At 41.1% G+C, this 14,044-nt stretch overlaps 1 protein-coding gene across 2 annotated transcripts in view; it reads right to left on the minus strand.

The window, feature by feature from the left end:
* The window catches only part of ptprga (protein tyrosine phosphatase receptor type Ga), a 538,553-nt gene that overhangs the window by 218,591 nt on the left and 305,918 nt on the right, over positions 1–14,044 (minus strand). For both annotated transcript variants that reach the window (XM_039797848.1, XM_039797847.1), the window contains exon 3: positions 9,482–9,664. In XM_039797848.1, coding sequence (XP_039653782.1) covers positions 9,482–9,664 — 183 coding nt within the window. The remainder of the gene's footprint in view (positions 1–9,481; positions 9,665–14,044) is intronic.

The following is a 14,044-nucleotide window of genomic DNA, read 5'->3' on the forward strand; positions in this document are numbered from 1 at the left end:
AATGTGAACAATAATTATTTAAACTGATCCAGTATTGAGCAAGAATGCTGTAAACGGCTGAACTGTGAACCGGGCTGCAATGTAACCCTATGGGGCAAATGTGCATCGTCAATTTCCATCCACTAAAAGTGAGGCTCAGATTATTATTCTAAGTGTCTGACAACATTAGGAAAGGATCCCTACAGAGCTAGGCCTTGTTGTTAAAGAGTAAGATCTTTTTATTTTTAACTACAAACAGCTCCCAAATCGCCATTAGCATACTCACCAGACTCCATTTTAGTAAACAGTACTTTTAGCGTGTATAGAGCCAGCATATTTCCACATGTAAATGGGTGAATTTAGGGTTTATTTCAATCAAACCAGAGTGGTGATTGTTGGAACAGTGGAAAGACGACCCAAGACGGCTCTTGATAATTTTATATTGTTTCTATCTACTTTGAATGCAGTGTGTTTTACGATGACAAAATTACTGTTTATTTAAATGATGCCCGGTGCTTTGGTGATTTTGAGTTTTCATGTTACATTACATTACATTTCATTCAGCTGACACTTTTATCCAAAGGACTTCGAATAAGTGCATTCAACCATGAAGGTACAAACTCAGAAAAGCAAGAATAAAGTACAAGTACATTACCTTCAAAGAGCCACATGTTGTAAGTGCATGTTAAACAAAAATGATCTTATTAACAAAAAGGTCTGTAGAGATCCTTTCTATAATGTTTCCAGACACTTAGAACAATAATGTGAGCCTGTCAGTGGTAAAACAGCACTTTTAATGGACGTAAATTGAAGGGCACAATTGCCCAATAACTTACACTGCAGCTTAATACTGGACGAATTTCAAAGATTGTTGTTCCCATCAGTCACTTAGACACAAAAACATAAGAAAATAGGGTCAATTCAATTCAATTCTTTTTTTTTTTTTAAAAAAAAAAAAATTTTTTTGGGTTTAGAAAAGAGGGGGGGGGGGACCACACAATAAAAAAAAAAAAAAACAAAAAAAAAAAAAAAAATTAATCACACCAAAAAGAAGGAGGGGGGAGGGAGGGGGGGAAAAGGGCCCCGGGGGGGAAGCCCGGCGGGGTGGTGGGGGGGGGGGGGGGGGGGGGGGGGGGGGTCCAGGTTGAAAACAAGTTACCCTTTAAGCTAAAAACATTCTGGACCTATCACTGTACTAGACACCACACACACGTATTAAAGGGTGTTAGACAGCAAACAGCTGCACGTTCCAAAGTGTTGCATCTGTATTGTCTACCGTCACACTCTGGCTCCCCGTGGCCTCATACTTCAAGGATGAGCTCCGGCATGCTGTCCACAGTGCTGAGCAGATTTGTGCTGTTAGGTGACTTCCAGTGAAGAAGCATCACAACAACAACAGGGTGAAGGAAAGGACATCCTGCCACTGGCCATGATAAGGCCTGCAACCACGTGTTCCAAACACTCCTTCTCTAAGTGATGGAATGGTCCTGGACATCACCCTCTCTCTTTCCAATTACAATGTTGTGTACTACAATGTACTATATTGATTGGTGGAAGACATACTCCAATAAATTACTTAAAATAACACTATGTAACTTTTCCTGCTTCGGTCTCCCTACAGGTTGTCTCATTGGAATTACAGCTGCAGCTAAAAGTTAGATTATATTGCTTTAAAATAAGAATTTACGATACCACACTATAAAAATACACTGCTACAAGTAGAATAATTCCTACCATACTATTAGCCACAAAATGTACATAAATTATCAAATGTAAACTTACTAAGTATTGGATAATTAATAATATTGGTATTTCTTTTTTTGGTTCAAACAAACAAAGACCTTCACCCAGGAGACCAGTGTTCTTGTCCCATGCATGGAAGTCAAATTTGGTCACTTTTTTTTTTACGTTTTACATTACGTGTGTAACCTAATTTACGTAAAAAGCGTCCTATTTGTGTATGTACATGTGAAGTTTTCAATTTTGGCCTAGGCAGCTTGTCACAATTTTTGACTGCCTCGTTATGACATTGATGTATTTAACAATTTGATAGACATCCCTTTTGTCCCCAAATGGAAATTAATTTAGCTTTGGTCAGTACCATATTCATAGCCAACACTACGACAATAAATAGATAAACAGCACAGTACACAAAATGGTTCTAAAAGACCAGAGAATTAAAAATAAAGGCAAAGCATTCCACTAATTTATTATCTGAATTTGTGATTGTGTATGTGTGTGCCTGCATGGGGAGTGTCCAGTACTTCCAGGTGTAGGGGGGCAAGGGGGTTCTGAGGGGGTTTATTTGTAAGGAACATAATAGCAGAGGAGATGAAGCTGTTCCTGCATCTGTTGGTTTTGAATACAGGGGCAGCAGGATCTGGAAGCAGGTGTTGAAATTATCACTTGAGTCCCTCGCAACATTCTTACCAACCAGTAGTCACCAACTGTCGAGTCTGAGTCAAGTCTTGAGTCCCCAGTGTTTAAGTCCAAGTCAGAGTCACCAAAGAAGTAGTCAATATCCACGTCGTTCCACTTCCGGGATTGCTCCGGTGCCGGATGCATGTCTTTTCGTCGATGTCTGTTTAGACCCCGGAGTGATTGGCCCCCCATCCCAAGCCAGAAAGAAAAAGAGCTGTATGGATATAAACTAATAAGAAAATATGGATGTTTAAGCTGCGGAGGATCATTGCTTTTACTAAAGCCTTTGCCCTCACTTTCAGCTTGAATGCAAATTAGCTCTCTGGCAACATGCAACACCTGACTTGAACCTAAGTAATAAAACAGCTGTCAGAGCCATATTTTTTATTTCTCTCGCGTTTCCTCTGTGTAACTGTTTTGACAGTTAATTGACATATGCCTGCAGTGGAGAACAGTGTAATTATAACCAACTGCAATGACAAATGGCACTGTTATGTTAGGCTTGATAAACAGCAGGCATTATTGGATGTTTTACCAAAACATTGGGAATATTCAAATATTCAAAAATAGAGGACTCCCAAGAAAGTAGCAGCCTATTCTGAGTAGGATATGGACACATCCAGAGTGACAGTTTATCTCCCACCATGAAGATAATGGGAGTGAGCAGCAATTAGGACTGAATGCTGCCATTTTAATCAATGAGCATCAGATGAACACTATATATGTTGATGGTCTGGTTCCGGGTTATATCCTGACATATCAAGTAACATCTTTAAAGGATGAAATATCCTGAAACACTGCATGGTCGATTTGTATATTACATGGGACTGTGACTGTAAGATTTCAACTGCAGTTGATGATGAGGTAGCTTAAACAGATTTCTATGAAACTGCCTGACGATTGACATTTCCCGCAGAGGATGAATATTCGGTTTCTGTTGGCTAACTTTCGCCATCTGGCTGAATGGTCTGCGAGGGTTGGGTTTTAAATCTTTTGATTGGGCCAATTTGATACCTGGCTTTTGGAACAGATGCCAAAACTATGCTTTAATGTGGGAAACCATGTCTGTTTTATTGCACAGAGGAAAGCCAAAGTTTGCAAATAAATCAAATAAATGAAATATTAAAATAAGTATTAAGTATAAAATTGCTGAGATTTGTATTTATCTGCAGGACTATGTGACCTGACAAAACATTGCATGCCTGCAGCTCTCAGTACTTTACTAGTTTTTGATACTTTTGATACTGAATTTATTATAATTTCATAATCTTTAGATCAAGTGACCAACGTCTTTCACTTAACATGTGGTTGGTCGACATATACTACTCACCTGTTATTATCTACATCAGAAGCTCTGCTCTGTGTGCGTGTGTGCTTATTTCACCTGAGAATGACATAGCCTACTGTTTCCTTCCTGCATTACGCTGGGGAAGACAAACACCATCTTTAATGTACTTAAAGTATGTTGGATCCAATAATGAGCAGGAATACAATGGTCTACTGTTTATACATATTTAGAATGTCAGTATTAAAAATTCTGGACAGGGGGTTCAAAATCAGAACAGTCTGACCTAATGCCAGATGATTTAGCATGCTGTGAGCCTGAGACATGACCACAACATCCTACAGTATAGAGTACAGGTACAGTCTGGGCATAGAATATGAAAACAAGAAATGAAAAAGTCCTTTTAAAGTCTCCTAGAAGCTACAGTAATTTACATTGGACAGAAAGTGTTGGACAGAAGTGGTGGGACTAAAATGTGCTCAGGAAATGACCTGGCAGTTTCCCTGTTACATTATGCAGGATTGTGTGGATTGTGTGTGCAAGACTTCAAACGTGTATTGAGGATATAAAATGCTGGATGACCCACAACTTCCTGATGTTAAACTCATACAAAACGGAAGTTATTGTGATAGGACCAACGCACCGCCGAACTTCGTTTTCGAAAGATATAGCTACTCTGGATGGTATTGCCCTGGCCTCCAGCACTGCTGTCAGAAATTTGGGAGTTATTTTTGATCAGGATATATCCTTCAACGCCCACTTAAAACAAACCTCAAGAATAGCCTTTTTCCATCTTCGTAACATTGCCAAAATTAGGAATATCCTGTCTCAAAACGATGCTGAAAAACTAGTCCATGCATTCGTTACTTCTAGACTAGATTACTGCAATTCCTTATTATCAGGTTGCCCAAATAAGTCCCTTAAGACGCTCCAGCTGATCCAGAATGCTGCAGCACGTGTTCTGACGAGAACTAAGAGAAGAGATCATATTTCTCCTGTATTAGCTTCTCTGCATTGGCTTCCTGTGAAATCTAGGATCGAATTTAAAATCCTCCTCCTGACTTACAAAGCTCTAAATGGTCAAGCACCATCATACCTAGAAGAGCTCTTAGTACCTTATTGTCCCACTAGAGCACTGCGCTCCTGGAATGCGGGGCTACTTGTGGTTCCTAGAGTCTCTGGAAGTAGACTGGGGGCCAGGGCCTTCAGCTATCAGGCTCCGCTTCTGTGGAACCAGCTTCCAGTCTGGGTTCGAGGGGCAGACACCGTCGCCACATTTAAGAGTAAACTGAAAACCCTCCTCTTTGACAACGCTTATAGTTAGGGAGTGAGGAGTTGCAGCGTCCACCTAACCCGGCCCACCTGCTTCTCCTCGTAGTCATCAGTTTTATTTATTATATAATTAATAATATAGCAAGAGTAGAGGGAGGCAAGCCAGTACAGCCCGATCCGGTTGGGGAGAGTTCTAGCCCGACCAGGCACCTCTCTTTAACCTGCCTCTCTTAGTTATGCTATTACAATTCTAGACTGCAGGGGAGGCTGTTTCCTTCCTATGACACACTGAGCTGCTCTCTCATCTCTACTTGTTACTTTTGTATGCATCCTGTCCCAGAATTGCTTGTTACTAATCTAGCTCTGGGGATTTTACTCCCCGGAGTCCTTATGTTTCTTCTTCGCAGAGCTATGCTCTGCGATTCTCTGCAATTCCCGGCCGCGTCCTGCTGCGTCCTGCTGCATCCTGCTGCGTCCTGCTGCATCCTGCTGCGTCCTGCTGCACCCGCCGCATCCACCCATGCTCTGCAGCGCCACGCTACATCCCGCAACGTCCTGCTGTGATGTTCCTATGCACAGAGTAGTCTGGATCCGGTATAGGGGACTGCACTACTCAGTATGACACGATGTGCCCTGCTATGACATGAACTTCCACGATAACCTTCGAAGTCACCGTGACCTTTAATGTGACTATTATTGGCACTGTTCATCACACCCCCAACCGGCCCGTCAGACACCGCCTACCAAGAGTCTGGGTCTGCCGAGGTTTCTTCCTAAAAGGGAGTTTTTCCTTGCCACTGTCGCGATAGCCACTGCTAATGCTTGCTCTTGATGGAATTACTGTAATTGTTGGGGTTTTGGAAATTATAGAGTGTGGTCTAGACCTACTCTATCTGTAAAGTGTCTCGAGATAACTTTTGTTATGATTTGATACTATAAATAAAATTGAATTGAATTGAAATTGAAGTGGAAATGTTAATGTAAGGCAGGTGCTAAAATAAAAAAATGTAAAAAAAATCAAGCTAATGCTCTCCTCCATCCCATATGTAGTGTGGACTCCATCATTTTAGCCTTGGGGCTGGCTCTCACATGCAATATTACATTCATCACACATTTCATGTTTACCATTTTGCTATAATAAAGACCTCATGTTATAATGGCCCAATACACTGCTTTACTCTTTAGCCAGCCTAACAGATATAACATTTTAATCAGTGAGCTTTACAGATGCTGGCAGGGTGAGATTGTTACCTTTGTACAAAGGTTTTCCCCTTTTATTTTTATTTTATTTGTGCATATAAAATAAAATTTAAAAAAAGAAGAAATACACTAAATAAAATGCACATGTGGGCGTGCTTGTAAAGGAACCCACTCGACATTGAAATTAAAGACAGCTGTACATGATTGACACAAATTTGCAAATGAACATAACTATTTTTTAAATATTCAAAGTGAATATAAGTGAAAGCATATGGGCACACGCTCTACCATGTGAGCTACCCAGGTCCCTATCAAATGGTTGCCTTGACCAGATGTTTTACATTAAGATCTTTTTAGCCTTTTTAGCTCTGGCTTTGGATATGGCAATGTTGGGCGGTCTGTCAGTCGGTTGGGCCATAACAAAACTCTATCGCTATTGGCCGTTTAATTGCTATTAAATATTATGCAGAATTTATTCGTCCCCATTCTTGGACTACTGAATTTGGTGATCCTCTAATCCTTTCCTCTAAGACACCAGCGGTTAAAAAATGTGGTGCACATATTCTTGGTGTTTGTGATCTATGGTGATCACTCGACTTTATTATGTGTCTGTAGCCGATGCACAGGATCAAACCTTTCTGATTCACCACATCATGTTATTTACAATGTGTCCAAACTTGTGTCTATGTCAAATATTTGTTAGATATATCAAATATTATTTGTTGGGATATGGTGTCTTTGAAAGGATCAGGCACTTCTCTTCTTGTTGAAGTCTGTCTCTGTGATTCATTTTACAGAACACAATCTGCTTAGTGAACCTAAAAACAATTTGGCATTTTATTCAAATGTGTTATCATCAAAAAACGACTCATACAGTCTTTATTGAGCAAATGATGGGATGCTAAGCATGATTGTGCTTAACACACAGCTGTGCTCTGGGCAGCACTCAAATGGCTGTCAACAGCAATGCCAGCCACCTGTGCCCTGTGCCTCTCAAAAGCCTTTCAACTCCATCTCTCCACTCCGCGGGGAAAGCATCATTCATCTTACTGACAACCTGGAATTGTGAAAAATACCTGTGGCTGACAAGGAGGCTCCTCGAGATGCCAAGAGAGCTTAACGCAGATGGCCCGGTGCTGAATCCTAGAGGCAGTGACACCTGCCATGGCACTTTGTACTAATACGGATGCAGCGTGTCTGAAGGAAAATGGGATGTGTAATCTTCATCATAAATGACTTGCTGCATATTGCACCTGTCTTGTTTCATAATCCTGTGCGGGGGAAGTGACGCAACAGATGGTTGACATGCAGACACATGCCAATATGAGCTGGGATTAATAGAGGTGTCACACTTGAGCTTTTCATTGTCTCTGTCCTATGGTCGGTCACAGGATTATCTGGTTACAAACATTATGGCATTAAAATCTGGCAACATTTATTTGACAAACATGGCTCTGGCTGCTATTTTGGGGCATAGACTGTAAAAATAATGGCCAAAGGGTCTAAGGGTCTAAAAGGTGAAGCATTCTATCTAATTTCCAGCAGGGGGCGATTCCACTGGCTCCAAAAAGTAGTCTGTTTCTATAGGGTTAGGGTTAGGGTTAGTCTATTTGAAGATGAGGCTACTTCTCACTTGATTAATTACCTCAGTAAACATTTACATAATGAGTTTATGTTCTTCAAATCTTATTCAATACAGCTTGATATTCATTTAGTAAATTATAGTCCCATTATTTTAAAATACACGATAAAGCAGGGGATGCTTTCGGATCTGTTAATCAGGACAAAGTGTTAGCAATGCTAACCACGCTAACCTTGTGGACATTAAAACACACCTGAACTTTCTTTTTAGTAATGCTGCCATGTTTCCCAGACCTCAGCAATTAACCCTGTATGCCAAACATAATGTGTATAGACTACAAAATAATTTTGGATGTTTTGGAGGAAATGCAAATGCTGCAACATTTCTTACAGTCAAGGAAGTGGTTTATGTTGTTATACATGGATATGGGATGGATGGTTTGGTGTACAAAGCACAGGACTGTGATAGGGGAGATCAGCGTTCACATCCTGCATCCCACATCCTACTTGTAGATAGTTGGGCTACAAAAACCCTTTGGTTATGGTTATTGAAAGATCACGGTCCCTAGAGTTGACCTTTTCAGCATTTCACCAAGACCACTACCACCTTTTAAGCATTTCACCAAGACCACTACCACCTTAACGAAGTGCTTTGAGTTGCTAATAAACAGAAACATGACAGTCCTGATAGCAGCCGCCAGAAGCTCTTATGTGCAGTACATCCCACAACACAAAAGAGTTGCACGAATGGAAATCATTAGGATTCATTGTCTGGGGACAATTAATGTCCACAGAATATTTTATGGCAATCATGTTAGTATCTCATGTCCAAACCTGATGATTTCAGGTGATGGCGTCAGTGGACAAAAGGTTATCAATTTTGAATCATCCAATGAATATCCTATCATATTTGATAGCAAATGGACCAGTAGATGTCAAGATGCTTTGCTCTGGATCAAAGTGTTAGACAAACTAATAGACCGTAAAAACGTGATTATGTGATCGCATAATTCAATGCATAATCAGCCAAAGTCCGAATTTTTATGCGGGGGGCGCATTTTTAAAAAACGCCGCACTTTCGACACATAAATTGTCGATTTCCGCGCAAAATATGCGGGGTTTGCATGATTTCATAATCCCCACATTTTTGTTGCAAAAAAGGCACATATCTCAGCAGAAAGATGAAAAATTTTGTGTTTACTTCAAACAAGAGCAGCCATTTTCCCCTGTTGCCATGGGAACATGACGTGACGTAAACAACGTGAACATTATCGAAAAGCAGGGTGTTCGGGGAATCACTTTTCTTTTCTCATTTTCATCAAACCGCAATTTTTGCAAGTTCCCTCAATTTCATTGCATAACATTTTTTAAGAAAACTTGATTACTGCATAATCAAGGATTTTTGCCCGCAACAATCACAAAAAAAAAATTCTGGAAGGACTGATAGATTTACTGAAAATCATCACAATCTCGAGGACATTCTAATAGTTGGGCAAGACATAAAGTAAATGAGAAATACTGGAAATACTAATACAAAGTGTTTTAAATGCTTAACCACTAATATCAGCTTGCTTCTCAGTCTTGCCTGAATTGTCCATATGCTTAGTTATTCCTTTTCAACATGTAGCTGACTCTTTCATTTTACAACTTCAACAACTCAGTCAGTTTGAGTGTAGAAAAAAATCAGATCCCACATAAACCGGGATAAATCCAGTCTGCAACAGGAGCCTTTGATGCCTTTACCTGTTTTGCCGGTGTTCTTCATAGATGTCTTATTAGAGGATTCATTATCAAAGCCCTCCAGTGTCAGTTCCTGATACTCTGTGGATACTTTGGTATCCTGGTCCGCAATGTTGATTGGTGACTGGTTTCTCTCTCTGCATGCTGGATAGGATGATGCCCAGCCTTCATCTGGCCCGTATATACCTGAGGAAGACAGGAAATACAGAATGATACACTTACACAGATGTTAGACTGAGTAGGCTTTAGAAGGATACATCAGAGGAAAATGACATTTCGAAACCATCTCATGTCTTCTGAAAACAGCTGACAGTGTGCACTGCCAAGTCATCTGAATTCCAATTAAACATTACTCACAGAATAAACATCGTGAGCCCCAAACAGGCATCTGGAGCTAAACATTTTCATTTATGTGGTTAATAGAGACATTCGAAATGTCATTATGAGATCATGATGTGGCCCCTGCTGCAATTTGAATTCTATATTTGGTTTCACACTACTGACCCCTCAGAGAACCCCTCTGCATTCAGTGTCAATCACAGCGTTACTGAGCTGACAGGGAACCCCCAAAACAACTTGCGAGGAAGCCAATGTGTGCGTGTATGGGTCTCTACAGTATGTGTGGAGAGACATCCTTTCACAATAAATAGCCACAGAGTGAAAAGAGCTAGACCAGAGGAGCACTGGAGTCACTTTTTGCAGAGGCTGTGAGAGAGAGATAGTTGAAGGAAGGCCAGGACTGAAATGTCACAGGGCCCTGCTTTAACACATGAGTGTTCAACCCTTTCTCAATCCCAACTCGTCACATACTGACGTTTGGTAAGCGTCTCTCAGCGTCACATACCGATGCAAAAATCACCCTTCAGCGTCCGTATGGAACCCACCGGGCAGAGAAGCTGCTCGACTGTGGCGCTCTAATATGTCGTAGTATTGAGAGAGACAACGGTAGAGAGTAGTGTGAAAGACTGAAAACCAGCGTAGGGAGGTTGGTTGTGGTGGACAATGGGTCAAACAACACAGGACTTTCACCCAGGAGACCCGGGGTTCGTGTCCCGTTCTTGTCCCGCGTCTCACTCAAACGTACATTTTATAACCCCACCCACCATCTTTTCCTAAACCTAACTGTCCCGTTTTTGTGCCGCATGTCAGTTAAACGTACGTCCTTACCCAAAGGCACCTGACCCAGCGTCGCACTGGGAGTGAGACTGTGTTGGAGTGATTACTCAAAGAGCAGGGCTGTAGCTACTTGGCACACTGGAGGCTAGATGTTGCCGGGAGACCCCCCCCCTCAACCCCAGCCCTGGACACAACAACATTCAACACTAACAGGAAAAGGAGAGCAGTTGGAAATAAATATCTATCTATGGATACTCAATGGTATCTGTGTTTATGACTGGCAGTGTGATTACACATCTTGGTGGCTATAAAAAAGGTATAAATGAAACTGGAACTTCTGGATTATGTTAAAGGATTAAGCCAACCTTCGTCAGAATGATAATGACTCCCTTATCTCATGTTAATAGGTACAAGAAGAAGGCTATTGCATTTGGGATGGTGATTGAAAAGAAATTGATTTTACGTGTGTGAAAAATGGACTCTGTGCCAACATATGACCGGTGGCTGGTAGAAATGTCTGGCGCATTACATTTGGAGAGAGAGGAGATGTGTTTAAGATATGGGACCCTGTACTGTGTGCTGCAGCTGCTTTATAGTGCCTTACTGTGCATATATGTATACGGGTATGTGTGTTTATTTTCTTTCTATTTTCTCTTGTACTGGATATCCACTTATTGTGTTTTTGACAAGAAATCTGTTTTGTTATTCATTTCTGACCATGGACTGCTGCTACATATTCTGATGTGCTACGTTATGTTGTGTAGTTGTATTTTTTTTCTGAAAACAATTAACATCATTAAAAAAATATACTGCATATAATTAAAACATTAGAAATCCAGCCTTGGAACATAACAATACTTAACAGCGTGTTGTTGAGTTCACTGGTCTAGCCAGGGATGGTTATTTTTAAAAACTACTGCAGCAGCCGATTCGGAATGGGCCGAGCTTGGCGCCTGGTTTTGCTGCCTGCAGCGATGTTAGGGGGTGTGCCTGTTTGAAGCATGTGCGCATTAGGAATGTGTGCCCATTCGTAGTCCGATTGCTTGCCCCTTAGCAGTGCTGCACCCCCTTTGGTCCTCAGCAATACACCTGCCGTGTGTGAAGTCAATTGGATGGACATTTTATTATTTTGAACTTTACCTTTCACATTCAGCCTAACAAATACTTAATTTTTTGAAAATCAACAACAGTGCAATTAGAATGTTTGGATTCAAACTTTTAACAAAAACTGAAAAGGGTGGATTATTTCCATTCAGCAAACTTCCAGAAGTTCAGTGAGGATCTCAATGACCAATGTTGACCTAAATGACTAATGATGATAAATAGAATCCAGCTGTGTGTAATCAAGTCTCGTTATAAATGCACCTGCTCTGTGATAGTCTCAGAGGTCCGTGTAAAGCGCGAGAGCATCATGAAGAACAAGGAACACACCAGGCAGGTCGAGATACTGTTGTGGGAAGTTTAAAGCCGGATTTGGATACAAAAGATTTCCCAAGCTTTAAACATCCCAAGGAGCACTGTGCAAGCAATAATATTGAAATGGAAGGAGTATCAGACCACTACAAATCTCGAGACCCGGCCGTCCCTCTAAACTTTCAGCCATACAATGAGAAACTGATCAGAGATGCAGCCAAGAGGCCCATGATCACTCTGGATAACTGCAGAGATCTACAGCTGAGGTGGGAGACTCTGTCCATGGGACAACAATCAGTCGTATACTGCACAAATCTGGCCTTTATGGAAGAGTGGCAAGAAGAAAGCCATTTCTTAAAGATATCCATAAAAGTGTCGTTTAAAGTTTGCCAAAAGCCACCTGGGAGACACACCAAACATGTGGAAGAAGGTGCTGTGGTCAGATGAACCAAAATCGAACTTTTGGCAACAATGCAAAACGTTATGTTTGGCGTAAAGCAACACAGCTCATCACCCTGAACACACCATCACCACTGTCAAACATGGTGGTGGCAGCATCATGGTTTGGGCCTGCTTTTTCTTCAGCAGGGACAGGGAAGATGGTTAACATTGATGGGAAGATGGATGGAGCCAAATACAGGACCATTCTGGAAGAAACCTGATGGGGTCTGCAAAAGACCTGAGACTGGGGACGGAGATTTGTCTTCCAACAAGACAATGATCCAAAACATAAAGCAAAATCTACAATGGAATGGTTCACAAATAAACATATCCAGGTGTTAGAATGACCAAGTCAAAGTCAGACCTGAATCCAATCGAGAATCTGTGGAAAGAACTGAAAACTGCTGTTCACAAACGCTCTCCATCCAACCTCACTGAGCTCGAGCTGTTTTGCAGGAGGAATGGGCAAAAATGTCAGTCTCTCGATGTGCAAAACTGATAGAGACATACCCCAAGCCACTTACAGCTGTAATCGCAGCAAAGGTGGGCGCTTACAAAGTATTAACTTAAGGGGGCTGAATAATTTTCCGCCCAATATTTCAGTTTTTTATTTGTTTAAAAGGTTTGAAATATCCAATAAATTTCGTTCCACTTCATGATTGTGTCCCACTTGTTGTTGATTCTTCACAAAAAATTACAGTTTTATATCTTTATGTTTGAGGCCTGAAATGTGGCAAAAGGTCGAAAAGTTCAAGGGGGCCGAATACTTTCGCAAGGCACTGTATGTAGAACAGTCATACATGCATACACAGATGTCTAAATTCATGGTTAGATGATGCTGCTACAGCGCCAGCTATTGGCTAAATAGCACCAGATTTGCCATGGCCACTCGAACATCATACCTACACATGTCCACCAAATGTGGTTGCCATAGCAGTGTTCAGAAGATATGCATTTTTTTTGGAATATGAACCCTGCCCACAGCATTTGAGCCAGTTTCATCTTATCTCAACAGTGGGCACAACTCACTATAGGCTACAATACAAACCACAGGTCCACTGCTATACCTCCCTGCATGTGGCCTAACAAAAAATATCCAAATTTTCTCTGAATTATTGAGATGAGACAGACTTTGGCATGACATTTGAAGAAGTTGTCCATCTGAATTTGCTTTTTGACAAACTGCTTAACATACTATTCCTGCAGATTTGCTTTTGATGTGACTACATACACACATACCTTTTTCAGACCTTCAGACTTTCATGAGATGGAAAACCTATGCCACGCATGACCGTGATTAATTGCCCTACATCCAGCCCTACATTCAGAAAATCTCATTTGTGTTCGGCACAGAGCTGCTTTGCTTCAGTGCCATTTTCCATTCAAGCAGCTTTGTGAGCAGCGCAGACCTATAATTCTCCTGTCAGTAGAAACAAGTTGATCTGTATGCAGTGGACGATGAGACGTGAGCTGTTAAAAGCAGTTTTCTTTGAGATGTCACTAAAAATCAGGCAGGTGTATTGCTCTGTTCTCAAGTTGGTGCGTTAATACAGCTCTTAAAAACAGTGGTCACCTTTCCTCTGAAATACTGCTGTC

The sequence above is a fragment of the Perca fluviatilis genome, chromosome 4 (assembly GCF_010015445.1).
Source record: "Perca fluviatilis chromosome 4, GENO_Pfluv_1.0, whole genome shotgun sequence".
In the NCBI taxonomy this organism is placed as follows: domain Eukaryota; kingdom Metazoa; phylum Chordata; class Actinopteri; order Perciformes; family Percidae; genus Perca; species Perca fluviatilis.